The sequence below is a fragment of the Pristiophorus japonicus genome, chromosome 12, assembly GCF_044704955.1.
Source record: "Pristiophorus japonicus isolate sPriJap1 chromosome 12, sPriJap1.hap1, whole genome shotgun sequence".
NCBI lineage: Eukaryota > Metazoa > Chordata > Chondrichthyes > Pristiophoridae > Pristiophorus > Pristiophorus japonicus.
In genome coordinates this window covers 121,308,592-121,336,427 of record NC_091988.1, presented here as the reverse complement: position 1 = coordinate 121,336,427, position 27,836 = coordinate 121,308,592, and the positions used below count along the sequence as shown (strand labels likewise).

At 48.5% G+C, this 27,836-nt stretch overlaps 1 protein-coding gene and 2 non-coding genes across 3 annotated transcripts in view; 1 reads left to right on the top strand and 2 right to left on the bottom strand.

Annotated features, from left to right (window-relative positions):
* tpx2 (TPX2 microtubule nucleation factor) overlaps nt 1-27,502 on the top strand; it is a 48,133-nt gene extending 20,631 nt beyond the window's left edge. The window contains exons 9-16 of the mRNA XM_070895899.1: nt 14,862-14,997; nt 16,423-16,642; nt 17,047-17,145; nt 19,591-19,767; nt 20,590-20,736; nt 21,062-21,173; nt 23,188-23,363; nt 27,225-27,502. Coding sequence (XP_070752000.1) covers nt 14,862-14,997; nt 16,423-16,642; nt 17,047-17,145; nt 19,591-19,767; nt 20,590-20,736; nt 21,062-21,173; nt 23,188-23,363; nt 27,225-27,338 — 1,181 coding nt within the window. The 3' untranslated portion in view covers nt 27,339-27,502. The remainder of the gene's footprint in view (nt 1-14,861; nt 14,998-16,422; nt 16,643-17,046; nt 17,146-19,590; nt 19,768-20,589; nt 20,737-21,061; nt 21,174-23,187; nt 23,364-27,224) is intronic.
* Nucleotides 7,799-7,887, bottom strand: trnar-ucg (transfer RNA arginine (anticodon UCG)). The gene is given in 2 exon segments: nt 7,799-7,834; nt 7,851-7,887. It is a non-coding gene; the product is annotated as a tRNA-Arg (tRNA).
* trnav-aac (transfer RNA valine (anticodon AAC)) lies at nt 7,895-7,967 on the bottom strand. The gene has a single exon. It is a non-coding gene; the product is annotated as a tRNA-Val (tRNA).
* Nucleotides 27,503-27,836: the final 334 nt, after the last annotated feature.

Sequence of the window (27,836 nt, the reverse complement as noted above, 5' to 3'; positions counted from 1 at the left end):
GTTACTGCAGAAGATAAAGGTACGCGAAGTCAGAGGAAATGTATTAGCATGGATAAAGAATTGGCTGGCGAACAAAGGAGAGAGTCGGGATAAATGGGTCCTTTTCCGGTTGGAAATCGATGGTTAGTGGGCCACAGGGATCAGTGCTGGGACCACAACTGTTTACAATATACATAGATGACCTAGAAGAGGGGACAGTGTAGTGCAACAAAATTTGCAGATGACACTAAGATTAGTGGGAAAGCGGGTTGTGTAGAGGACTGAGGCTACAAGGAGATTTGGATAGGTTAAGCGAATGGGCTAAGGTTTGGCAGATGGAATACAATGTCAGAAAGTGTGAGGTCATCCACCTTGGGCGGGGGGGGGGGGGGAATATTATTTGAATGGGGAGAAATTACAACATGCTGTGGTGCAGAGGGACCTGGGGGTCCTTGTGCATGAAATTCTTTTTGGGAGTAAACAAAACATTAAACCGTGCCCCCCCCCCCCCCGATCTGGGGGGAAACACCAACCATTTACAAGGCTTTTTTTCTTTTTTTTCTCCTTCTCCAAGTGCCCCCTATAAAAGGGGAGGGGGACACTAACAGCACCGGCAATTGAAACAAATTAACTTGAAACAAAATCAAATTAAAATTTGGTTGCCGGGCGTGATGATGCACTCCAGTCTCCTTGTGCATGAAACTCTTTTTGGAGTTCACCTGCAAAAACATTAAACGGTGCCACCCGACCTGGGTGACACTCCAGACATTTACAAGGCCTTTTTTTTCCCCCTTTTTTTTTTTTTTTGGGCACTAAAATCACAATTTTCCCCAGTGCCCCCTATAAAAGGGAAGGGGGACACGAAAAGCACCGGCAATTAAAACAAATTAAACTTAAACGTAAAATCAAATTAAAATTTGGTTGCCGGGCATGATGATACACTCCAGTCCCTCCGGTGCCCACCTCTCGCGGAAGGCCGCGATCGTACCGGTGGACACCGCGTGCTCCATCTCCAAGGACACCCTGGACCGGATGTAAGAGCGGAAGAGAGGCAGGCAGTCGGGTTGAACGACCCCCTCGACCGCCTGCTGCCTGGACCGGTTGATGGCACCCTTGGCCGTGCCCAGGAGCAGTCCTACGAGGAGGCCTTCGGACCTACCCGCTCCCCTCCGCACAGGGTGCCCAAAGATCAGGAAAGTGGGACTGAAGTGCAGCCAGAATTTCAGGAGCAGCCCCTTCAAATAATAAAACAGGGGCTGCAACCTTGTGCATTCCATAAAAACATGGAACACGGACTCTTCCAGACCGCAGAAATTGCAGGCGGCCTGGGAGTCCGTGAACCGGCTTAAAAATTTGTTGCACGGCACTGCTCCATGCACCACCCTCCAGGCCAAGTCCCCGATGAATAGTGGGAGGGCCCCTGCGTAGAGTGCCCTCCATCGGGGACCCCCGCCTCCTCCGGACGGCAAGATGGTACGCCATGGCGTGTCCGGACGGCCGGCGAGGTTGGCAAAGTTGAGGGTGTGCGGGAGCAGCCCGTACAGGAAACCCCTCCGCGCGGAACTGAAAGGCACGGAGGGGATTTCCCCGAGGCGGCTCGAGTTGTGAGGCGCCGGCCCCCGAGGGAGGTTCCGGGGTTTGGCGCCGATGAGGAATTCCGTCCGGACGGGGGTCAGTTCGGACGGGATCTCCCCACGTGCTTGAGCCTCCTCGATGCACCTAACGGAGTCAGGGCCCAGAGCTGTTTTTAGCGACTCGATGGCATCGGCCGCGTGGTGGACGTTGGCAGAGTTTAGGCGCCGCGCCAGCGTGTCTGGCGCCATCCAGCCCGCTCCTCCGCCATCGAGCAGGTCCCTGACCCTGGTCACCTCACCAGCCACAGCCCTCTCTTCCGACCGCCACATAAAACCTCGGCCGTGGAGGTACGGATTCTCGAGCAGCTGTTCCTGCAGGACGGCCGCCACTCCAGCCGGCGGAGAGCTGCGCTTGGTGGAGACTTTGTTCCAGACCCTGATGAGTTCCCTGTAAAAGACAGGCAGCTCCCGGAGGGCGGTCCTGGCACCCCCCAAGTTCATATGCGTGGCATAATTGAGGTCGCGCTACTGGCGGAAGAAATACCTCGCCAGAGCACACCACCTAGGAGGGGGCTCGACGTAAAGGTATCTCTGCAGGGTCTGAAGACGGAAAGTCGCGAGCTGGGCGCTGACGCACACCAACGACTGACCGCCCTCCTCAAGCGGGAGACTCAAGACTGCAGCAGAGACCCAGTGCTTCCTGTTCCAGAAGAAGTCCACCAGCTTCTTCTGTATCTTGGCGACAAACGTAGGGGGAGGGGTCAAAGTGACCAGCCGGTACCACAGCATTGCGGCCACCAGCTGGTTTATGACTAGCGCTCGACCCCTGTAGGACAGCACTCTGAGCAGTCCTGTCCAGCGCCCGAGGCGAGCGGCGACCTTGGCCTCCAGCTCCTGCCAGTTCGCCGGCCACGCTCCCTCGTCGGGGCTAAGGTGGACTCCCAGATAGAGGAGATGGGTCGTGCTCCAGGCAAAAGGCCTGAGCTCCTCCGGCAGGGAGTCCACCCGCCACTGACCCACCAGGAGTCCGGAACATTTCTCCCAGTTGATCCTGGCGGAGAACGCGGCCGAGTAAATCTCCTGGCACTCACGCATCCTCCGCAGGTCAGCGGGATCCTCTACCGCGAGGAGCACGTCATCGGCGTAAGCCGAGAGGACGACCTCCACGCCCGGCCCTTGCAGAGCCAGTCCCGTCAACCTCGTCCGCAAGAGGCGCAGGAAAGGCTCCACGCAAACGGCGTATAACTGGCTGGACATGGGGCATCCCTGGCGCACCCCTCTCCTAAAGCGAAGGGGCGCCATCAAGGACCCGTTAACCTTAATCAGACACTCCGCGGCGGCATACAAAAGTCGGATCCGGGCGACGAAATGCGTCCCGAACCCGAAAGCGCGCAGAGTTCCGAGCAGATAGTCGTGATCCACCCTGTCGAACGCCTTCTCTTGGTCGAGGGATAGGAAGGCGACCGACAGACCAGCCTCCTGGGAACAATGGATGAGGTCCCGGACCAGATGGATGTTATCGTGGATTGTCCGGCCCGGGACCGTGTAGGACTGGTCGGGGTGGATCATGTGGTCCAGCACGGCACCAAGGCGAGCAGACATCGCCCTGGCGAAGATTTTGTAGTCCGTGCTGAGGAGGGAGACCGGGCGCCAGTTCTTAAGGAGGCGGAGATCGCCCTTCTTAGGCAGCAGGACGATGACAGCCCTACACCAAGAGAGGGGCATCTCCCCGGTCGCCAGACTTTCCCCCAGGACCCGCGCGTAGTTGCCCCCCAGGACGTCCCAGAACGCCCTGTGGAACTCCACGGTCAGCCCGTCCAGCCCCGGGGATTTTCCCCTCGAGAGCCGGGCGAGGGCACCGGTCAGCTCCGCCAGGCTTAGCGGAGCTTCCAGATTTTCGGCGCCCTCCGGGCTGACCTTCGGCAGGTCCTCCCACAAAACTCTACGCGCTTCCTCGCTGGATGGATCCGGAGAGAACAGAGCCCCGTAATATTCACGGGCCCTGTTGTTGACGCCCTCCGGATCCGAGACGAGAGAGCCGTCGTCGGCCAGCAGCGTCAAGAGCTGCTTACGGACACTCTGCCTTTTTTCCAGCGAGTAGAAGAAGGGGGAGCCGCGGTCCAGATCCCGCAGGAACCGGATACGCGACCTCACTAACGCGCCTCGGGACCCGACGAGCTGCAGGTCCTTCAGCGCGGCCTTCTTCGCTTCGTACACCGTCCGCAGGGCCGGGTCCTGGACGACTTGACCGAGACGGGCTTCCAGGTCGAGCACCTCTTTTTCTAGGCGCCCGACTCTGGCCGCCCGCCTCTTGGTCGACCCCCTCGCGTACTCTTGACAGAAGACGCGGACGTGAGCCTTGCCCACGTCCCACCATAGCCTCAAGGAGGGGAAGACCCCTGCTTCCTTCTCCAGTCGGACCAGAATCGACGGAACGAGTCCTGGAACCGCACGTCCTCCAGCAGCCGGTTGTTAAAGTGCCAGTACGCGGACCCCGTCATCGCTCGGAGCGAAGCGAGCTCCGCCCACACCAGGTGGTGGTCCGAACACGGCACCGGCCGCATGGAGGCCGCCAGGACGCAGGAAACGTACGCCCGAGACACGTAAAGGCGGTCGACTCTAGACCATCCAACTCCAGGCCTCACCCAAGTAAAGGCGCTGGAGTCGGGGTGGAGATTTCGCCAGACGTCCACCAAGTCGAAGGACCCGACCAGGTCCCTCAACTTCTCCATCGCCGTCATGCACTGCGGGGCACCGGAGCGGTCCCTCGCCTTGAGGGTGCAGTTAAAATCCCCCCCGAGGACAATGCAGTCGTCGACGGAGCCAAGAAGAGCGGACACCTCTTCAAAGAAGCGCGTTTGCTGCGGGTGGGGCTGAGGGGCGTACACGTTCACGAGATGGAGCGGCACGTCCCCCAGGCGAACTGTTGCGTGCAGCAAGCGGCCTGGCACGGGCTCCTCGTCCCCAAGATCTCCGGCTGAAAATGCGGGCCCAGCAAGTTGGCCACCCCACTAGAAATGGCGGTGAGGTGGCTCATGCGGACCTCTCCTTGCCATTCCAGGAGCCACGTGGCTTCGTCTCCCGGAACGGTGTGGGTTTCTTGCAGGAAGCACACCGCATATTTCCCCTCCCGCAGGAGTGAAAAATTGTCAAATCTACAGCGTGCCCCTCTGCCGCCGTTGATGTTGAGGCTGGCTATGGTTATCTTCATGGCAAAAGCATAGTGCAACCTCTACCTTAACCTATTGTGGGGGAGGGAGCGGAGTCTTTTGTTGAACTCCGCTGCCCAGCGAGGAGTCCCTCGCGCTCGCGCAGCTCAAGGTGTTGCGCCTTTGTCAAGGGCCCGCCCGCGGCAAAGGTTTTAACGGCGGCGCGGACGGACCCCTTGATCAGCTCTGGCTCGGACCATTTTTCCAGGGCCAGTCGGGCTTGGTTGCAGTGACCCCGGCTCTGGGCCAAAAAGTCCCGGAGTTCCTTTGCAGGAATGAGGATGGTCTCGGCGGCGGCCGCGAGCAGATCCACCGCCTCGCTGGCGGTGGTCTCCAGGTCTTCACCCGCGTCCACCACCGAGTCCCCTTCCTCCTCCGGGAGGTGGCCGCCAGCAGCCGGCCCATCGACCGCACAAGGTACGGCAAATGAACCGGCCGCTCCAACCGGCCCTGGCTCTGCCCCGATCCCACCCCCAGGATCGTCGGCAGAGGAGTCCCCACTGGGCTCTTTTAAAAATGGTGCTGGGTCGGGAAATGAAAGGAAGGGGTTCCCCCTCCGCCCCAGGAACCGGGGAACAAGGAGAGACCCGGCCATAGGAAATCCCCAGGCTCTCCAAGTGCTCCAGCTCCACAGCAAGAGGCGAGGGTGGGTGTTCCTCCCCCTCCCCGCTGCCACCCCCCGGCCCAGCATCTACAGTGTCATTATAAACATTTGTTTCATTTTCTGCCGGGTCGAGCGACTCCCGGGGGAAGTTGGGTATTGGCTGGGCGGGCTCAGGTTCGGCCTTTTCGGCCCCGCCCGCCTCAGTTCCCGGGACGCCCGGCCCGGCGGCAATGCATTCCTCCGCGATCCCCACGACAGGCAGATCTTCCACGTCATCCCCGGGAGGCAGAGGCTGGGCAGCCTCGACTGTCTCACCCTCCCCGGGGACAGACTCCTCGCCTACGGCGCAGCTTGGGGCCGCTGGTTGGGGACGCGGGACACGCGGCGGGCACCGACTCCTCCGCGGAGGGATGTTGTTCCCCTTCCGCCTCATCGGAGCCGCGCCTCCTTTTGTTCCTGGGGGTGCGCGGAGGCAGGGAGACCTCCATGTCTGCCGAAGCCTCCCGCTCCGCCCCCCCCTTTTCCTTTTCTTGCCCGCGCCCGGGCCCCTCTGGTGTTCAAGGGCTCGGGGCACCCCGCGCTCGCCGGTGACTGGGTTGGGTTGGGCTGAGCGCGATAAACAAATTGTCTGGTGCACCAAGGGGACCCGCCTCTGGATGTTTTGCCTTCTCCCGCGCCTTCCTTCCGATCGGATGCTCTTCCTCCCCCCCCCCCCCCCCGCCGGAGGCCGTAATAGCAAGGGCCCCCGGCGATGCCCGCGCACCTATGGCTCCCGGCACGCGGACGCAACTAGGGGGAGGGGTGGTGGCGGCGCCAGCCTTGGCCGCCTTCGGTGGTTTGGCGGCCTTGGAGGCGGGGCAGTTCTTGCGAATGTGCCCCACCTCTCTGCAGGCATGGCACCGCACGCCGTCCGACGTCCAGAAGACGCGGTAGGCAGTCCCCTCGTGCACCACATTAAAGTGCCCTTCCGTCATGTCCTCCCGCGCCAGCCGGACAAAGAGCTGGCGGCGGAAGGAGAACACGTGGCGCAGGCTGTTCTCCCTGAGGCCGAGCGGTATGGGGTTGATCCCCGACCTTACCTCCCCCAGTTGGTGTAGGTGAGGGAGGAGGAGCTCAGCGAAAACAAAGGGCGGGACGTTTGACACGATGACCCTCTGCGCGGTGGCCTCGAGAGGGTCCACCGGCAGGAACGTCCCGCCCACCGTGAGCCCCTTTTCAAGGGCCAGGGACACCGCCCGCTCCGACCCCAGGAAGAACACGGCCTTCCCAGACATCTTGGAGGCTGCGACAATGGCCGAGGGGCCGACTACCCCAGCCACCGCCCGCACGCACTCCTCGATGGTCATTGTGGGGTGAGTGTAGCTCTTGACCCCGTGTTTTTTGGTGATTAATCTGAATGGTGGCAGGGCAGGAGGTGCTGTGGAAGCGGTTGCCACCTGCGCATATGTCCTTGCTGGCCCTGCCACCGGCGTGGATGGGGTCGCCATCACGGGGTCCCTTTAAGGGCTACACCCACCCCAAAGTCACAGGCCTTAATAGTCTTTATTGGCCTCGTATATTAACTGAGCAGAGGAGCCCTTAACGAGGCACCTCTCCCCAAGTTGGCAATTGGGGAGGGGCCTTGCTCCCTCTGCTCAGTTGTCTCAATTGTTTTTTTTTAAATTAGGAGAAAGGGGCCTCAGAGGGGAGAAACAGAGTAACAGAGAAAGAGAGAGGGGGGTGGGAAGGGGGGGGGGGAACTGCGAGGGCAGGTCTCCCCTCGCAGCTGTGGGTGGGTGCAATCCCCAGATGGCAAAACACAAAGTCTTTGGGGTGGTCTTCAGGTGAGGGGAGAAGATGTCTTCACCTGGGGCAGCTCGAGCCACCAGGCACACACTCCTAATAATGTATAGGGTGATTAAGGAAAAACTTCAGCCTGGTAGCTCCAGCTATCCCAGGCTAGGCAATTGGGGGGGGGGAGGGTTCAGTTGTGTGTGGGGCCTAGTTGTAAGCAAGGCCCCCACACACACTTTCCACACACACACACCCCCCGCGATGTTCCGGCCCTCAGTGGTCTTCTTTTCTCCCCCCACCGATTCAACAAAGTCTTTTTGGGACTGCACCAATACACCCACCTGTAGAATGGTAGAGTCTCCCTCCTTCCACACTGGATGTTTGTTGGTCTTTCCCCCTCTCTCCAACTCCTTGCAGAAATGGTAAAAAGTTGAAATGTTTTCTGCTTCCTCCTCCCTCTGGGTGAAAGTTGAAGGTGAAGCCCCTTCCTTCCTTCTCTTCCTGGGCTGGTCTCGGGGCTCTCCAGGCAGGAGCTCAAGTTGATAGCTGCTCCTCTCACTGCTCACAGCTCCAACTGAGCAGGACACGCCTCCACTGCTCCACGATTGGTCCTTGTGCATGAAACTCTTTTTTGGAAAATTTCACGTAGCGAGCTAAGTTGACCACGGCAGGACTCGAACCTGCAATTTTCTGATAAATTTGCGGTTGTAATCGAAGTCAGACGCCTTATCCATTAGGCCACACGGCCTCTATAATGTTTCTGCCCGGTTCCGAACCGGGGACCTTTCGCATGTTAGGCGAACGTGATAACCACTACACTACGGAAACGCTGTTGTGCATGAATCCCAAAAGGTTAGTTTCCAGGTGCAGCAGGTAATCAGGAAGTCAAATGGAATGTTGGCCTTCATTGCGAAAGGGATGGAGTACAAAAGCAGGGAGGTGTTGCTGCAACTGTATAAGGTATTGGTAAGGCCGCACCTGGAGTACTGCGTGCAGTTTTGGTCACCTTACTTAAGGAAGGATATACTAGCTTTGGAAGGGGTATAGAGACGATTCACTAGGCTGATTTGAGAAATGAGGGGGTTAACTTATGATAGATTGAGTAGACTGGGTCTTTACTCCTTGGAGTTCAGAAGGATGAGGGGTGATCTTATAGAAACATTTAAAATCATGAAAGGGATGGACAAGATAGAGGCAGAGAGGTTGTTTCCATTGGTGGGGGAGACTAGAACTAGGGGGCACAGCCTCAAAATAAAGAGGAGCCAATTTAAAACCGAGTTGAGAGAATTTCTTCTCTCAGCGTGTTGTGAATCTGTGGAATTCTCTGCCCAAGGAAGCAGTTGAGGCTGGCTCATTGAATGTTTTCAAGTCAAAGATAGATTTTTAAGCAATAAGGGAATTAAGGGTTACAGGGAGAGGGCGGGTAAGTGGAGCTGAGTCCACGACCAGATCAGCTGTGATCTTATTGAATGGCGGAGCAGGCTCGAGGGGCTAGATGGCCTACTCCTGTTCCTAATTCTTATGTTCAAGGGCTTATGGGATCCCTTGGGACTCCAGGCTGTATAGAGTAAATACAAGTTTACATATATAACAGTGATCTCATTGAAACATACAAAATTCTTATAGGGTAGATGCAGGGAGGATGTGGCTGAGGAGTCTAGAACCAGGGTGCACAGTCTCTGAATAAGGCTCAGCCATTTAGGACTAATAAGAAATTTGTTCATTTAGAGGGTGATGAATCTTTGGAATTCTCTACCCCAGAGGGTTGTGGAGGCTGTCGTTGAGTATATTCAAGGCATGGATTGATAGATTTTTGAATATTAAGGGATTTGGGGAATGGTTCACGAAAGTGACATTGAGGTAGATCATCAGCCATGATCTTGAATGGCAGAGCAGGCTTGAGGGGCTGAATGGCTTACTCCTACTCATGATTTTGAACTGCTATCCATTCTCTGTTTAGCCTTTTTTGCTCTAAGGAAAACAAGCCAATTTCTCTGGTATTTCTGTATTGCATCCTTGGTACCATTCTAATAAATCTCCTTTGCACTTGCCCCAATACTGGGGCATAACCAGTATTTTACAAGGTTTAGCATAACCTGCTTGCTTTTCCACCCTGCCTCTTTATAAAGCCAAGGGTCTGATCTACTTTTACCTGCCACTTTCAAAGACTTGTGTATGTACCAACTCGCCTCTGTTCCTGTACCCCCTTAAAATTGAACCATTTAGTTTATCTTGCCATGGTTGTTGGCAGTGCTACAGTGGGTAGCACACTCTCTGTTGTGGGTTCAAGTCTCACTCCAGAGATGTGAGCACAGAAATCTAGGCTGACACTTCAGTGTAGTGTTGAGTACAGATCCTATGCTACTATTTCAAAGAGCAGGGAAGTTCTTGAGTCCTGCCCAATATTTACCCTTCCATCATTCAGATTATCTGGTCATTATCACATTGCTGTTTGTGGGAGCTTGCTGTGTGCACACCGGCTGTGTTTCCGACATTCCAACAGTGACTGCATTTCAAACGTTCTTTGGCATGTTCAGTGGTTGTGAAAGGAGCTATATAAAAAATCTTCTGGCTCTCATTCTTCCTGCCAAAATGAATTGCTGCAATTCTCCATTAAATTTTGTCTGTCTTGAAACCTACTACTATCCTTCTCACTTAACTCCATTTGAATTTTGTCATCTGCAAATGGGAAAATTATGCCCTGTATATCCAAATCCAGGTCATAATGTACATCAGAGCTTTGGTCTCAACAGACTCCTGGGGACACCACTGCACACTTCTTTGCATTCTGAAAAACAACTCCTCACTGCTTTCAGTCCCGTAGCCACTTTTGAACCACACAACCACTGCCCCTTTAATCCCACAGGCTTCAATTTTGCTAGCTAGAATAGTATGTGGTGGTACTTTAACAAAAGTCCATAAATACATCAACCATGTTACCTTCATCCACCCTCTGTTACTTGATCAAAGAACTCAAGTTAGTCAAACACTTTGCCTTCAACAAATCCCTGTTAGCTTCCATTTATTAGCTCATATTTTTCCAAGTGCCAATTAATTTTGTCCTGGATTAATGTCTCAAAGGCTCCCCTCCACCAATGTTGGGCTGACTGGCCTGTAATTGCCAGGTTTGTTCACCTCCCTTTTTTTTGAACAGGGGTGTAACTTTTGCAAGCCTATAGTTCTCTGGTACCACTCCCATTTCTGAGGAGGATTGGAAGATTGTGGCCAGAGTCTCTGCAATTTCCAGCCTTGTTTCCTTCAACAACCGAGGATGCATCACGTCATGACTGGGTGACTTCTACTTTGAGCGCCACCTTTTAAAGTACCTATCTATTTTCATTCTATCCAATAAAAAACCTCAATTTATTGTGACATGGTAGCATCCTATTTAGTGAAGACTGATGCAAAGTATTCATATAGTACCTCATCCTCTGTCTCCAAGATATTTTTTTTGCTCCATAATCAGTTCCACCCTTCCTTTGCCCTTAGTATTTATATTTGTAAGACTTTTGGGGTTCACTTTGTTACCCACTAATCTATCCTCCTACACTCTGCCCCTCGTTTCCTTTCAATTTTTTCCCTATACTTTTTTGTACTTTGCTTGGTTCTCATGAACATTTATCACTAGCCTCTACCTTAATCACCCAGGGAGCTCTAGTTTGGATGCACTTCCTGTCCCTTTAATGGGAATGTCTAGTCTGTACTTCTGTACCTGAACTAACTCTTAAGGCGCCTCATTGCTAGTTTACTGGGTTTTTTAAACCTGCTAATCTTTGATTCCAATCCACCATGACCAGATGAATGTTTTCACATTTTTAACTCTGAAGTGAATTCTCCTCCAGTTGAATGTTTTCACATTTATTTTTTCACTTTCCATAACTACTCTAAATATTCTAATCGCTGTTTCCCCCAAATGGTCCCACCCACCACAATGAAACTTGCCCCACTTCATTCTGCCAGAGCTAGATTCAGCACTGCTTCCTTCCTCTGGTCTGGAAATACATTAAGTTCTCTTGTACACATTTCAGGAATTCCTCCCTCTCTTTGCCCTTTAAACTTGTACTGTTATTGCTGGTAATGAAATTACCCCTCCTGTTCTGGAGGGCATTGAGCACCTAGTCTTGTTGCTGAGAGCATGCAGAAAACAAGTGGAGGGGGCTTGCAGTAAACCAGACTCCTTTTTTCCCCTCCCCATTTCCTTCAACCACAGTCTATCCCACCTGTGACATACTGTAATTCCCGCATTGGACTGTAGTCACCTGAACTCACTCTCAGAATGGAAGCACGTCTTCCTCAATTTTGAGGGACTGCCTATGAAATTGAGTTACAAAAATTATTTGAATAGGGATTTGGAGTGGGAGTTGTCTTAAGAAAAGTTGGGCCTATACTCACTGGAGTTTAGAAGAATGAAGTATGATCTTATTGAAATGTATAAGATTCTGAGGGGGCTTGACCGGGTAGATGCAGAGAGGATGTTTAACCTTGTGGGGGAATCTTGAACTAGGAGAACATCGATTCAGAATAAGGGGTTGCCCAGTTAAAACAGAAATGAGGAGGAATTTCCATGTCATAAATCGTTAGAATTCTCTACCCCAGAGAGCAGTGGATGCTGGGTCATTGAATATCATCGGAATCGAGGGACTTGCTTCCACTCTGAGTCCTTAGGTGGCTGAACAGTCCAATTCGGAAACCACAGTCCCTGTCACAGGTGGGACAGATAGTCGTTGAGGGAAAGGGTGCCTGCGCTTGATTTCTGCATGCTCTCAGCGATGAGGCTCGAGGTGCTCAGTGCCCTCCTGGATGCGCTTCCTCCACTTAGGGTGGTCTTTGGCCAGGGACTCCCAGCTGTCAGTGGGGATGTTGCACTTTTTCAGGGAGGCTTTGAGGGTGTCCCTGTACCGTTTTCTCTGCCCACCTTTGGCTCGTTTGCTGTGAAGGAGTTCCGAGTAGAGCGCTTGCTTTGGGAGTCTTGTGTCTGGCATGCGAACTGTGGCCTGCCCAGCGGAGCTGATCCAGTGTTCTGTGCTTCAATGCTGGGGATGTTGGCCTGGTCGAGAATGCTAATGTTGGTGCATCTGTCCTCCCAGGGGATTTGTAGGATCTTGCGGAGGCATCGTTGGTATTTCTCCAGCAACTTGAGCTGTCTACTGTACATGGTCCATGTCTCTGAGCCATACAGGCGGCAGGTATTACTACAGACCTGTAGACCATGAGCTTGGTGGCAGCTTTGAGGGCCTAATCTTCAAACGCACTTTTCCTCAGGTGGCCGAAGGCTGCACTGGCGCACTGGAGGCGGTGTTGAATCTCGTCTGTCTGCTCCTGAGGTATGGGAGGTGTCCAGGGCCACGCTGCGGATCTTGATTGGGAGGTGGGGTGGCGGGGAGGGTGCGAGGACAGTCTGGTGGAGGACCTTTCTTGCAGATGTTTAGCGTAAGGTCCATGCTTTCATATGCCTAAGTAAATCTGTCGACCATGTCCTGGAGTTCAGCCTCTGCACAGATGCAGGTGTCGTCCATGTACTGTAGCTCTGACAGAGGTTGGGGGTGGTCTTCGACCTGGCCTGGAGATGACAAAGGTTGAACAGGTTCCTACTGGTACTCCAGCGGAGAGCTTGTTGACTGAGATGGAGCATGGCAGTGAGGGAGATTGAGAAGAGGGTTGGGGTAATTACGCAGTCCTGCTTGACCCCTGTCCGGATGTGGATTAGGTCTGTAGTGGATCCGTTGGTAAGGGTGACGGACTGCATGTCGTCGTGGGGCAGGCGGAGCATGGTGACGAACTTTTGAGGGCATCCAAAACGGAGGAGGACTGTGGGACCTGATAATTATAGAGTAGCTGTGTATGTGCTCACAATGGAAAAGGTTGCAGCGTGGTTGGGGCCAAAGCACAGTCACAGGGTTAAACGCTGTTCCAACCAGATAACAGGAACATGCTGCGAAACAGTGAACAGCAGGAGGAAGGGGCATGATGTGGTAATCACATCATGACCAAGGCGATTGCTATCTGCAATGGACAGCTGGGTCATAACCAGCGGCCATTCCGGAGTCGACAAACTGACCCCAGTAACAGCAGGGGGGCCAATCAGGGACTTCATGACTATAACTGAAGCTGTAACATGTGGTAGAGTGCGCTTTATTCTTGGTAACTTCAAGATGTAACTGAGCCAATAAAGTTTGCCTGAATACTACCACCGGACTAGTCTTGTCAACTGCTAAGAATGTAAGACCCTACAAGGACGCTCCATAGACCCTCGCAGTTAAGTGTCCAAAGGCCTTTGTAAGATCAAATAAGGGCTGGTGCTGCTCCCTGCATTTTTCCTGCAGCTGTTGCACTGCAAACATGTTGGTTGTGCCCCGTAGGGGACGAAATCTGCACACTGACTCCGGGAGGAGTTCCTCAGCCACTGGGAGAAGATGGTTGAGGATTCTAACGACGACTTTCCCAGTAGCTGATACTGAGATTCCTCTAATTGCCACAGTCTGACTTGTAACCTTTTTTAAAGATGGTCACGATCACTGCATCTACCCCAGAGAGCGGTGGAGGCTGGGTCATTGAATATATTTAAGGTGGAGATAGATGAGTGAATCAAAAGTTATGGGGAGCGGGCAGGAAAGTGGAGAGGCCAAGATCAGATCAGCCATGCTCTTACTGAATGGTGGAGCAGGCTCAAGTGGCCATATGGCCTACTCCTGCTCCTAATTCTTGTTTATTATCATTGGATAACTTGTGAATCATCATTCTGATATAAAACCAAATGCATTTACTCTGGTACTGTGGAATAAAGTACATACACTGACCAGACTTGCTTTGAAAGATGTTCAGTGTACAATCCAATTTTCAAATGATCAGTAAACATACACTGAAACAAAGACCAGTGGGTCCATTGAGCCTGTCCCATTCATCAAAGTTGCAACTAAGCATCAGGACCTTGGTGCTTTCAAATCCAGCTCCAGGGGATGGTGACCATGGTACCAGTCTTTTGTATGCAACAATATTAGCATCTTCCAGTAATTCTTCCAGCTTTTTTAAGAATTGTTTTTGAAAGCTAATCTGTAGGTACAGCAAGCAATTAAAGCAAATGGTATGTTGGCCTTTATTATAAGAGGATTTGAGTACAAGAACTGCAGTTTTGGACGCCTTATCTAAGGATGTACTTGCCATTGAGGGAGTGCAACAAAGGTTCACCAGACTGATTCCTGGGATGGAGGCATTATCCTAATGAGAGATTGAGTAGATTAGGCCCATGTTCTCGAGTTTAGGAGAATGAAAGGTGATCTCATTGAAACATATAATATTATTGGCTTGACAGGGTAGATGCAGGGAGGATGTTCCGTCTAGAATCAGAGGTCAGTCTCGAGGGGTTGGCCATTTTGAACAAACATTTTCACTATGAATTTTTGGAATTCTCTAACCCAGAGGGCTGTGGAGACTCGGTCTTTGTATATTCAAGGCAGAGATTGATAGATTTTTGAATATTAAGGGAATTGAGGGATATGGGGATAGTGCAGGTAAATGGAGTTTAGAAGATCAGCCATGATCTTATTGAATGGTGGAGCAGGGTTGAGGAGCCCAATGGCCTACTCCTGCTCCTATTATGTTCTTAACCATGGTCTTGTACAAAGTACACATGCTTTTTCTATTTGTAATAGCCTCAACTAAAGATTCATGTCTGTTGAAAATGTACATGATGGAAGCTAAAAGGTTGCTTTTCCCTCTTCCTAGGTCCTGCCAAGGTGCCTGTGAGGCTGCAACTGACTAGAGCTCATACTCCTTTGCTGGCAACTAAGAGCCGAGCTCGACCAATCACCTGCAAGAGTGCAGCTGAAATAGAAGCTAAAGAACTGGAGGAAATGCAGTCGTAAGTGCAATTTTCCAGAGAGCCTAGAGCCTAGAACACCTCTCCCTCCATCTGTTGATGCTCAATTGTCAGATAGTAGTTTGTCATGTGAATGTGTGGCGAACGGTGGGGTAGGGGGGTGGCTGGTGTAGACTTTAAAACTGGTTCAGCCTCACCACTAGGAGTGCAGTGCTGCACCTGGCCCCAGTAAGATTCCTCCTCTTGGGTAGTCGACCACTAAAATAGGATGTGAGGATTGTTGTTTGCCACTACAACATGGAGAGATAATGGAATTGCTATAGCTTGTGGTTTAGATTGGCTTACAGCGCACCTTGCCCTACACAAGCTTTTTAATATAAATACAGGGGTGGGGGGTGAAGGGTGAAGCAGTCATTGTTCCTCCAGAGCCAACTTAATACAGACTAGAGAACCATCCAGATCATTACAGCTACAGCCCAAGACTGGAACTACAAATGACCGTTCATTCCATCAAACCTGTGCCATCTATCGATCATTGCAACCTGTCACATTAACTTTTTCTGCCTCAATGGGATTTGGAATTGTTTGAAAGTTCTACTTCTCATGGTTACAGTTTTTCGGTTTTTATTTTCAAACCTTACATGTTTGGTTGTGTGTTCCAAAATTAAATGGGTATATTTCAGTGCTTTGTCAGGCTTGATTCTCACTGAACAAAGGAACTTTGGTGGGGCAGAACACAAAAGCAGAATTTTTGTTGAATGGTGAGCCTGGGAAATGTTTGCATTTGGAGGGACCTGGGTGTCCTTGTACATGAATCAGAATTAGCATGAAGGAACGATATACTTGCTGTGGAGGGAGTGCTTCCTGGGGTTGGGGGATTCACCTATGGGGAGAGAGTGAATAGCCTTGGCCACTGTTCCCGAGAGTTTAGAAGAATGAGGCGTGATCTAATTGAAAGATATGAAATTCTTGGCCTTGACTGGGTTAATGCTGAGATGTTTCCCCTGGCTGTGGAATCTAGAACACTGGGGTATGGAGAGAATAAAATGTAGGCCATTCTGGACTGAAATGAGAGGTGGTTTCTTCGGGCTGTGAATCTTTGGAATTCTCTGCCCCAGATGCTCATTCAGTATATTCAAGACCGAAATCGATAAATGTTTTAGAATTGAGATATGGGCTTGTGTGGGAAGGTGTAGATGATCAGCCATGATCTTGTTGAATGGCTGGTTGAGCAGACTCAAATGGCCTACTCCAGTTCCTATTTCTTGCTGAGGATGTACCTCAGTGTGGCTGAGTGTAGTTGGTTGTAGGAGCAGTGCCCAAGTAGTGTTTTCCCCCTGTTGAATGAAGGGAAACAGTTGGGTCAGCAGTCTGAATTTCATGGTTGAAGCTCTGGGGTTTGGATTTTAATGGCTTATGGCCAAGATGGGACCACACTTTGTTCAGAACTGATTCCTGATTTTGCAGATACAAATTCAAAGCCCAGGAAGTAAATTCTCGGATTCTGGAAGGTGGCCCGCTTCTTCCAAAGAAGCGACAAGTGAAGGAGCCAACACAACCTATTGGTTTTGATCTGGAGATAGAGAAGCGTATCCGGGAGCGAGAGGAAAACCGGAAGCCCGAACCAGAGGACGATTACAAATTCCACTCACGGCCATGTCCTACCCGGATACTAGAAGATGTTGTGGTAAGGATTCTCTTCTGCTCTACCTCTTGCCCTTGGAAGAAACTGTGCCGTTGGAGATTTCCAGGCATTATTGTAGTAGTTTATCACTACAGACAATTCAGAATTTCAATTTCATTCCAATTCTGCACTGTCCAAGGTTGTATTGAGCTGTTAGTGCCTTTTGTTTGTAACTAATTAAATCATGCAGAATAAAATTGGTTATTGGTCCAAAAGTTCCTGTGTAGAGATTTGCAATCGACCTTCATTGAGGGACAACTTTCCTTCTCCCAGGGTTAATATGCAGCTCAATTGGACTGAAGCAATGTTCAGTTAAGTTCCTGATCAGTAGTTGATACTTTTGTTTGCATCAAAATAAGTTTCATTGCTTGTGGTTGTTTCAAAAGCTGCAAATTACTTTCTTGCAGGGAGTCCCAGAGAAAAGACAACTGCCGATAACCATGCCTAAATCTCCAGCTTTTATAATGAGGAACCGTATGAGAATTCCACACAAGGTGGAAGAGAAGGTAGGGGTGAAGGTTACACTTTTATGGATGCCCAAGAATAATCAAATAGATTAAAGATACAGAAACTGTTTGCCAATACAAACCAACTGACTTATTCCTGTGGGGTGGTGGAAAGGGATAAGTCAGCACACTGGCCTATTCCAATTTGACATCCTGCTCCGAGCAGGACCTTAATCCATGTGTCACCCGCATGGGGGCTTTTGTTGCTGCTCCAATCCTACATGAGACCTGAAATAGGAGCAGGGTCATTCAACAGGATAATGGCTGATTTACCTCCACTCCACCTTCCCATGTTATCCCCATATCCCTTAATATAAAATCTATCTATCTCTGTTGAATGTACTCAATGAGCACCTACAGCTCTCGGGTGAAGAATTCCAAAAATTTGCAACCTTGAGTGAAGAAATTTCTCCTTCCTAAATGGCCAACCCCTTATTCTGAGACTGACCACTAGTTCTAGACTCTCCAACCCAGGGGCAACATTTGCCCTGTAAGAATTATGTTTTAATGAGCTCATCTCCCTCATTCATCTAAACTCCAGGAAATATAGGCCTAGTCTCCATCTCTCCATAGAGCAATCCTGTCATTCCAGGAACCATTCTAGTGAACCTTTGTTGCACTCCCTCTAAGGCAAGTATATCCTTCCTTGGGTAAGCAGACCAAAACTATACAATACTCCAGGTGTGGTCTCACCACAAAGCCCTGTATAATTGCAGACTTCCTTACTCTTATCCTCCAATCCTTTTGCAATAAAGTCTTGTGTACCATTTTGCTTTCCTATTTGCTTGCTGTACCCACAGTTAATGTTCAGTGATTCGTGTACATGGACACCCAGGTCCCTCCTGAACACCAATATATATCAATTTCTGTACCTTTTATTTATATTTTTTCAAATGCTCTGCTTTTCTACTTTTCATACCAAAGTAGATAACTTCTCATTTCTCCACATTAAATTCTGAAGAGGATCCTGGAGGTATATGCACAAATTGTTGAAGGTGCCAGGGGAAGTTGAGTGGTTTTAAAAAAACATGCAGGTTCCTGAACTTTATAAAATAGAGGCAGTGTACAAAAGCAAGGAATTTATAAAGCACTTTTCTGACTTCAGCTGGAATATTTTATACCCAATTCTGGGTACTGCACTTTAGGAAGTATGTGAAGGCCTTCACGGAGGTGCAGAAGATTTACAATGGTTCCAGGGATGAGCTCGGGAGCACAGTCTCAAGGTAATGGGTAGGTCATTTTAAGACCAATTAGGAGGAATTTCTTCACTTGGGGTTGGCATTCTCTGCCCCAGAGGGTCTGTGGATGTGGAGTCTCTGAATATATTCAAGGCTGATAGATTTTTTGTAATCTCCATATCCCTGGATTCCCCTAGATCAGGCAGGAAAATGGACAGCAATGATCTTGCATGGCGGAGCAGGCTCGAGGGGCCGTATGGCCTACTAATTTTGAAGGACTTCAGTTACATACATAGACTGAAGAAGCTGGAGCTATTTTGTTTGGAGTAGAGATGGTTGAAAGGTGATTTGCTAGAAGGGCTCTAAGAGTAGATAGAGACTGGTCCCATTGATGGAAGGGTCAAGAACCAGAGGACACAGATTAAGAACCAAAGGTGACCAGAGGAGAAACATTTTAGTGAGTGGTTAAGATCTGAAATGCATAACCTGAAAAGGTGATGGAGGCTATTCAATCGTGGCATTCAAAAGAGAATTGCATAAGTACCTGAAGGAGAAAATTTGCAGGGGAATGGGACTAGCTGAAGTGCTCTTGCAGAAAGCTGGCACAGGCCAAATGGCAGCCTCCTGGGTTGTAACCCTTCTGATTCTATTCCATCTGTGTTCATGCCCACTCACTTAACCTGTCTGTCTTTGCAACTTGCTTTACCACCTAGCTTTGTAGCTTCTGCAAACTTGGATACATTATACTCTCTCTCCACTTGTCTCAAGTCATTGGTACAGATTGTAGATAGCTGAGGCCTGAGCATTGATCCTTGTGGTACCCCACTAGTTACAGCCTGCAGACCTGTTTATTTCTGTTTTCTGTCTGTTAACCAATCCTCAATCCATGCTAATATATTACCCCATGGTCCCATGAGCCCAGCACAAGCAGACCAGAGTCTAATTCTTGTATGCAGTCTGAATATAGTGAGGGAATGGTGATGGGTGGCTCTTGCAGTAACCCTTTACTAGATTTTTAAAATCCACTGTCTTGGGCAGAAGGCCAAGAGTATTGCGGCATTAGTCATAACATTCATCAAACTGCCTTGGAAAGGTTTCTTTGCAGAGACCCAGAATACTAATGGTTTTGACTAGTATCGGTTCTGAAATGGTGTACCCTTCATTAGTGTTGCTAAAACAGCACAAACTTGTGTCCAGTGGTTCTTTTTTTCTTATTTTGTATTGTGAATGCAGAGCTTGTGTTTTCCCCTCCTATTGAAACTTGCAGGAGGAAAAGCATGTGGTTAAAGCAAATCCCATGCCACACTATGCTGTTCCATTCAAGCCAAAATCCTCAGAAGACAAGACTGTAGAAATCCAGCCGTTCTCATTCGAGGCCCGGGATAAACAGAGGGAGGTGTTAAAGGAAAAGAAAATTCAGGAATTGCGCAAGGAAATGACAGAGGTAATCTAATGCATTTGCAAATGACAACTCCAAAATTTACTTTGAGAGGTTTCCGCATTGCATTATGCAGGTGCATATTTACAAAAGTTGGCAGGGCAAGTTCAGAAGGGGTTAAAGTGTATGCAATATTTGTCTTTGTAAATAGAGGCATTGAATACAAAAACATGCTAAAGCTTTACAAATCTCTGGTTAGGCCTCAGCTGGAGCATTGTATCCAATTCTGGGCCCCACACGAACAGGATGTCAAGGCCATGGAGAGGGACAGGAGGGTGGAGGAGGAGGTTTACCAGGCTTGGATTGGTCCCTCTGGAACAGTGTAGGTTAAGGGAGATTTAATGGGTATTCAAAATTATGGGGTTTTGTTAAACAAGTGGGGAGAAACTATTTCCTGACAAGTTGGTAACCAGAGGTTGTTGAATTAAAGTAATTGGCAAAAGAACTAGAGGGTAACTGAATTTTTTCAAGGCGTTAAGATCTGGAACACACTACCTGACTGGGTGGTGGCATTGGATTCCATAGGAACTTTTAACAGCAATTGGACATGTATTTGAAGACTAATTTGCAAGGTTATGGGGGAATGGCTGGCACATGTGACTAAATTGGGCAGCTTTTTCAAAGAGCTAGCATAGGCTGAATGGCTTCTTTCTGTGCTATAAGATTCTTTGATTCTATGCCATGGTTAATTGATAAGGACCTGTGTGATTACTGTTGAATAACATTTCTGAATATACACTGGCATTTCCTTGGTTCAAGTTGTCTCTAATATATTTTTTAAACTGTTTGATGAGCAATGGTCATTAGTGTCGACATTATCTTGTGCAGTTCCCTGCATTTAAAGCACAGCTGCTTCCTGATTTTGAATCTGCCCGGTTACCGGAGAAGGTGATTAAGCCTGTGACCAAAGTGCAGCCGTTCCATCTGCGTATGGAAGAACGTGGTGCTATCCGAGATCAGCGCTGGGCGCAGATGGTATGTTTCTCTCATCCTGTGTGACTATATTTACTTTGCTGAATTGAATGTTTTTGCCCTGGCTGCTCCAATGGTCCAGTGTGTCTACTAAATGAATCCTAGACCAAGCTCTAGTCTGGTGAGCTGGCTTCAGTACTCTTCAGTTGGGAAGAGAAAAATTGGCCAGGTTGCTGCAATTAATTGCTATTTACATACTCTTCGGAAGTGCATGTATAACATGAAAAGGATGGGTCAAGGCTGTTGTGATTTATCATGGTCATAAGTACTGCTCGTGGACACTTGGCTCCATCGAAGGATGTTTAACATATTTGATTTCTTTATACAGATGAAGGAAGAGTTGAGACAACAAAAGGATGCGGTGTGCTTTAAAGCCAATCCCAATTCTATTATTTACCGTGAGCCATTTCTACCAAAGAAAGCAGATCGGTCATTGACAGGTATTCGTTAACTCTTTTTCATTTTGAATTTCTCCATTGGAAGAAGGAGGTAAGAAAATGGAAGGAACCTTGTGGGGAAATTTCATAGTTTTTGAGCAACTTGCATCTCAATTAGTTTTAAATATTTAAATCCCATTCGTAGTGTGAATGTTTTGTAAGCTGAGACTTACAGGGATTACCCAAGGTCACTAACTTGTGTAGATGGTGGAGAGTGGCTTGCATTTAACTTAGTTGGCCCCAAAAAGCATGGCTTTTTTTCTTGCCCCTCTGAAATCTTCAGTTGCTAAATACCTTCTTTCTGAAGCTGATTATTGCTGTGTAATATGCAAGTGGTGTAGTCTGAAGATTGTCTAGTTGTAGTTGACTTGAAGGGTGGGGTAGTGTGTTAATGCATGCATGATAGTGAGACTTGCAGGAAGAACCTTGGGGCTCTATTATTGAAGCAAACTGAAGAAGCAGAGGTCTGCATCCATGACTTGTAGTGCAAGATATGTGTAAAGTAGGAGGGAGGATGAATAAAAGGAAACTTGTGATTCCAAGATTGGGCTTTAAAAGGAGTGAAAGATAGAGAAGTAAGTTGAGGTTCTGGGGGAAATGATTGAAGTAAGTGCTGAGTATTGACATTCATTGTGAAAGTGTTGGTTGGCATATTTGGGAGGAATGAGCAGTTCAGAAGAACATTGGTAGTGGGGAGAATGGAAAGCATGGGCCTTGCGCTAAACATCCGTAAGACAACCTGTTTCCCCCCACCCCCCGGCCGGATCATCGAGATCTATGGCATGGCCCTGGACAACGTGGATCATTTTCCATATCTCGGGAGCCTCATCAAGAGCAGACATTGACGACGAGGTTCAAAACCGCTTCCAGTGCACCAGCGCAGCCTTCGGCTGCCTGAGGAAGTGTTTGAAGACCAGGCCCTCCTCTGCCACCAAGCTCATGGTCTACAGGGCTGTAGTAATTAATACCTGCCCTCTTGTGTGGCTGTGACATGGAACATGTACAGTCGACACCAAGTCACTGGAGAAATACCACCAACTATGTCTAAGATCCTACAAATCTCCTGGGAGGATAGACGCACCAACATTAGCATCCTCGACCAGGCCAACGTCCCAGCATTGAAGCACTGACCACATTTGATCAGCTCCGCTGGGCAGGCCACATTGTTCACATGCTACACGAGGCTCCCAAAGCTAGCGCTCTACTCGCAACTCCTTCACGGCAAACGAGCCCCAGGTGGGCAGAGGAAATGTAACAAGGAAACCCTTAAAGCCTCCCTGAAAGTGCAAATCCCCACTGACACCTGGGAGTCCCTGGCCAAAGACCACCTTTAAGTGGAGGAAGTGCATCTGGGTGGGTGCTGAGCACCTCGAGTCTCATCGCCGGGAGCATGCAGAAACCAAGCATATGGCAAACCTGTCCCACCCACCCTTTCCCTCAACGACTATCTGTCCCACCTGTGACTGGGACTGTGGTTCCCATATTGGACTGTTCAGCCACCTAAGGACTCATTTTGGCATGTAAGCAGGTCTTCCTCGATTCCGAGGGACTGCCTATGATTGGGGAGAAAGATCTCTATCAAAGGACCAGCTTTTCCTGGTATCTTTGCTAAGAGCATGAGTTGTTGGAGCTTCCCTAAATTTGGAAGCAATATTCGAGTGCTAGCAGTTAAAGGGGAAAGTGCTGCTTGGCAGTTTTAGCAATGGAGACATGGCAGTTCCTCAAGATCAGAGGTGAAGACCAATATTCTGGAACACTGCCACCTTTAATATACAAATGATAGAGTTGGGGGAGGGAAAGAGATTTGACCTTTTGCTGGGGTTGGAGTACAGTGGATCTTTATCTACATTTAAAGGCAGTCTGCCATAGATAAGGTACTGCAAGAGGCAGCTCCTTTTTGTGTTGCTGCCTTTTCCTTGTATTTTTGGATCGCTTTCCTTTTTAATGTAGTTTTTTTTTTTTCCCCTGCTTTCACAAATATCTTTGAACCTTTGTTTTTCATTGTTTCCAAAATTAGATTCTGTGCTTCAGGACAACTTTGAGTTGGCAACAGAGAAGCGTGCAAAAGAGCGCATGGAATTCGAAATGTACAAAGCAGAGAAAGAATCCATGCGAGAGAAGGTCAACCAGGAAAGACGGAAAGAAATTGAAGAGAATGAAAGAGCAGAAACTACCCGACTTCGGCAGGAACTAGTGAGTAGCTGGTTATCTGCCTGCTCTAGGGCAGGGACTGGGTGTAATTGTTCTATTAGCATTTGTAATTTCACTACTCCTGGGGTTGTACAAATCTTTCAGATTCTACATTTTAGAATGCTCTCTGGTGAGTTGTAGCTTGCTACAGTTTCGATAGTATGCACTGGCTGTGACAGCAGGAAAGTTTCTGATGGTGTGCCTGGGACAATGGGTGGAAACTCTTTGCCAATTACAAGGTAGATCCAGCCCCGAGAGACCATCAGCAGCAGGTCGGGGCCATAAAAGAAGCAGCAGCCATGGGCAGCGTGGCGCCATGCCACAGCAAGGTACTACGTGAGCTGGTGCAGGAGGGTGACTGCAGCGAAGAGGGACATCAAGGTCCAGGTTGGTGATTGGAGCGTGGGCAGATTCAGCAGGAGCGGCGAAAGAATGTAGAGGGATGTGATCAAAGCCCAGGAGAGGCAAGAGTTCAGGGGCAGCATGGGCCAGCCCACACTGCGATATGTATGCGCACTAGGTCCATGCAGCAGAGCTGGTCTCCAGTCGTCCTGGGTAATCCTTGCCACTGGACCAAGACCTCGCTCTGTCAAGCCCGTGGTGGCTGGTGTGCAACGGTCACCCCACGTTTTAATAAATTTTTAAAAAAATCCAAGTACAGGCATCTTCCACCCTTCACGATGTAGTTCGGGACCTGGAATATTAAGTCCTTCATTGAAACATCTGTGAACTCATCCCTTTTTGGTGTGGAAGCAAGTCATCCTCGTTTTGAGGGACTGCCTAATAGATTCAGTAGCTATAGCGACTCTATACTGAGAATTGATTGAACATTATATCTGGGCTAGTTTTAGATTTTTAAGGTGCAAATTTATTGAATAGATGAACCAGTGGCTGCACAAATTCATGTACTAACTGAAATAAAAGGTCAAGCTATTCTGTATATAACCATTATCAACAGTTTATTTTCATCTAACAAGGTAGTTTAGCCTGTCATGGGTTCCAACTGACTGCTCAGCCAGGCTTGTTAAATACTGCAGTGACTTTCTGGGTTTGCATAACTGCCACAGATTCACATGTATCTGGCAGTCGCATAACTCTGCAAACAACACTGTTTGAATGTGGCTTGGCCTTTCAGTTTGAAGGCCAGAACAGACTGTTCTTGCATTGTTAAAATGGGCCATGGACTTTAACTAGATAGTTTTTAAACTCATCGTCTTGAATGATTTGATGCTTACAAGAGTTCTTTACCAAATGTTCAGGTATATGGTACTGGCCTAGGAGTCTGTCAAGGACTTGCTCAGTTTCCTGAGCTTGGTAAGGTGCATCTGTCAGTGCTGGGGGATGGTGAGAGCTGAGTATAGATGGAGTAACTGCTCAGTGAAACCTGGCACACCCAAACAGTAATGTTTGTTCTGGGGAGGTGGGTGTTGTAGGGCTGCATTGCTTGTGATGTTCCCTTCAACTTAGACCCCTGAGTTTGGGTCTTGGGGCTGAAGAGCAACATTGGAGAAAAATTAAGTAGTTGTTCTAGTGACTACTGGTCCAGACTGATTCTCTGTCCTATAGTGTGGAGCTTTTACTCGATGGCCTGGCTCTTGTAACCGACTGACCCACAGTGGATAGAAGTTCTAATCAATTGTGGCAGCCAGGTTTCCTCTGGCTTTCATTTTGAAAACTCCCCGCACTGATGACCCACAACTTGGAAGTACAGTGAGGAGGAGAGTGATGGATTTCAGGAAGATGTTGATGGCCTCAACTGGAGTATTGTGTCCAATTCTGGGCACTGCACTTTAGGAAGGATGTGAAGGCCTTGGAGGGTGGGGTAGAAAAGGTTTGAGCATGATTGCAGGAATGAGGGGCTTCTATTATGTTGGACTGGAGAAGATTGAAGAGAGTTGATCAAATTTATGAACAGTCTGGACAAGGGTAGATAGAGAAACTATTCCCATTGGCGGAAGGGTCGAGAGCTAGAGGATGCAGATTTAAGATGTTTTTTTTTTTAAAAGTTCGAGTCACCTTGATTCTTTTCAGTGTGCTTAAAATCTGGAGTGCACAGCCTGAAAGGGAGGCAGACTCATCACTTTCAAAAGGGAGTTGGATAAGTATCTGAAGGAACAGCATTTGCAGGGGAGTGGGACTCGCTGAGTTGGCATGGGCCAAATGGCATTCTGTTCTATAACCATTCTATGATTCTGTTCTGAGTTGGTGGGGGGGGGAAGAAGTTGTTTATCCATTGGTTGTTCAGCACTACTTTCAATCTTCTGGGGTAATGAAACCACTTCTAACATTGCTTGCTTCTGCTGAAACCCTCATCCATGTCTTTGTTACCTCTAGACTTGACTATTCCTGACTGGCCTCCCACATTCTACACTACATAAACTTGGTCATCCAAAATTTGGTGTGAGTTAGGACACAGGCAGCCAAGTCCTGATCACCCATCACCCCTGTGCTTGCTGACCTTCATTGGCTCCCAGTTAAGCAATGCCTCGCTTTCAAAATTATCATCCTTGTTTACAAATCCCTCCATGGCCTCACTCCTCCTATCGCTCATCTTTCAGCCTCAACCCTTGAGATGTCTGCACTACTCAAATTCTGTCCTTCTTCATCCCTGATTATAACTGCTCAACCATTGGTGGCTGTGCCTTCTGTTGCCTGGGCCCAAAGCTCTGCATCTCCTCCTTAAGTCTCTGCCTCTCTATCCCTCTTTCCTCTTTTTTTTTTTTTAAGATGCTCCTTTTAAAACCTACCTCTAACCAAGCTTTTGGTCATCTGCTGTAATTCCTTATATGGTTCAGTGTCCAGTTTCTGTGTTGTCTTGGGAGGTTTTACTAGTTAAAGGTGCTATATAAAAAGTTGTTGCAGGATCATCAATTCTCTTAGGAAATGTAACATGCACTGCAGTTGATTGTTTTCAGAAGTAATTTGACAGTGATTGGAGGCCACAGTAAGATGCTGTGTAATTGGGTTATAGTATAGTGGATATATCTGTCTCTGCATTTGAAAGTATTGCTCTGAGCAGATGGGGTTAGTAAAATGCTAAAACATTGCTTTGAAAAACTGAGCTAATGTGAATTTTACCTGCCACCATTGAAAGGAATTCCCACTTTGTGCAGGATTTGTATTCTATAGAAAAAATTGTCCTTCCCCCTAAACCCTAACTGTTTGGAGATTAGAATGCTACATCTGTATAGGGTATTTGAGGCCACACCTGGAGTACTGTGTACAGTTTTGGTCTCCATATCTAAGGAAGGATATACTTGCATTGGAGGCAGTTCAGAGAAGGCTCACTAGGTTGGTTCTGGAGATGAGGGGGTTGACTTAATATAGGTTGGGTCTATACTCATTGGAGTTCAGAAGAATGAGGTGATCTTATCAAAATATATACGATCGAGGGAGCTTGACAAGGTGGATTCAGAGAGTATATTTCCACTCTAGGGGGTATAGTTTCAGAATAAGGGACTGCCCATTTAAAATTTGAGGAGGAATTTCTTCTGAGGGTTGTAAATCTGTGGCATTCTCTGCCCCAGAGATCTGTGGAGGGTGGGTCATTGAATATATTTAAGGTGGAGATACAGATTTTTGAGTGATTTTAGGAGAGTGAAGTGTTATGGGGAGTGGGCAGGGAAATGGAGATGATTCTAAGATCAGATCAGCCACGATCATCTTAAATGGCCTACTACTGCTCTGATTATGTTCTTGAGACTGATAAAACACACACTTTTCTAGTGTAATAATTGTACTAATGGTGTTGTGGCAGGTTGGATATCCTTAACCTGGGAATCTTGGTGTCAGTTTGTAAACATGAATCTGCAGCTTTTGGATAATCTGAGTAATTGTTGGACCATTTCATTTTTCTCTCTGCAGGTGCACAAAGCAAATCCTATTCGACATTACAAGAAAGTGGAAATCAAAGCCAGTGAGGAGCAACTAACCATTCCACGCACTCCAAATTTTTCTGATAGATTTTACCGGCTGTAATGTATACTAACTCTTCAGTATTCTGTTCAGAATCCCAAGAGTGGGTTTGGTGCTGTCTGATGTTTCTAACTTCAATTATTGCTATAACTTTCACTAAGTTTTTTTTGTAATCATTAGTTCAGAATTTGTTTTGCTCAATAAAGTTAACTTTTTTTAATTACTCATTCTTGGCTAGAGTCTATCATTTTATGTTATTACTTTCCACATACAAGTGGTGCATTGTTAGTGTGAAAGTGGTCTTGCTTTAACCCTGGCACTTGGGTTCTAACCTGTGAAGACTGGTAGGTAAAGGTCTGAGCAATCTCATTCCAGTTCCTGGACATGGGCCAATGATATCGATCTGCTCCTTGTGTGGTGCACTGTTTCTATGTATCAAACTGTCGAACCTCACCAGGATGTGCTCTCTGCTGCTTATGAATGATAGAATCATGGAAATTTACTGCATGGATGGATGCCATTTGGCCCATTGTGTCTAACAGCTGAAAAAGTGCTATCCAG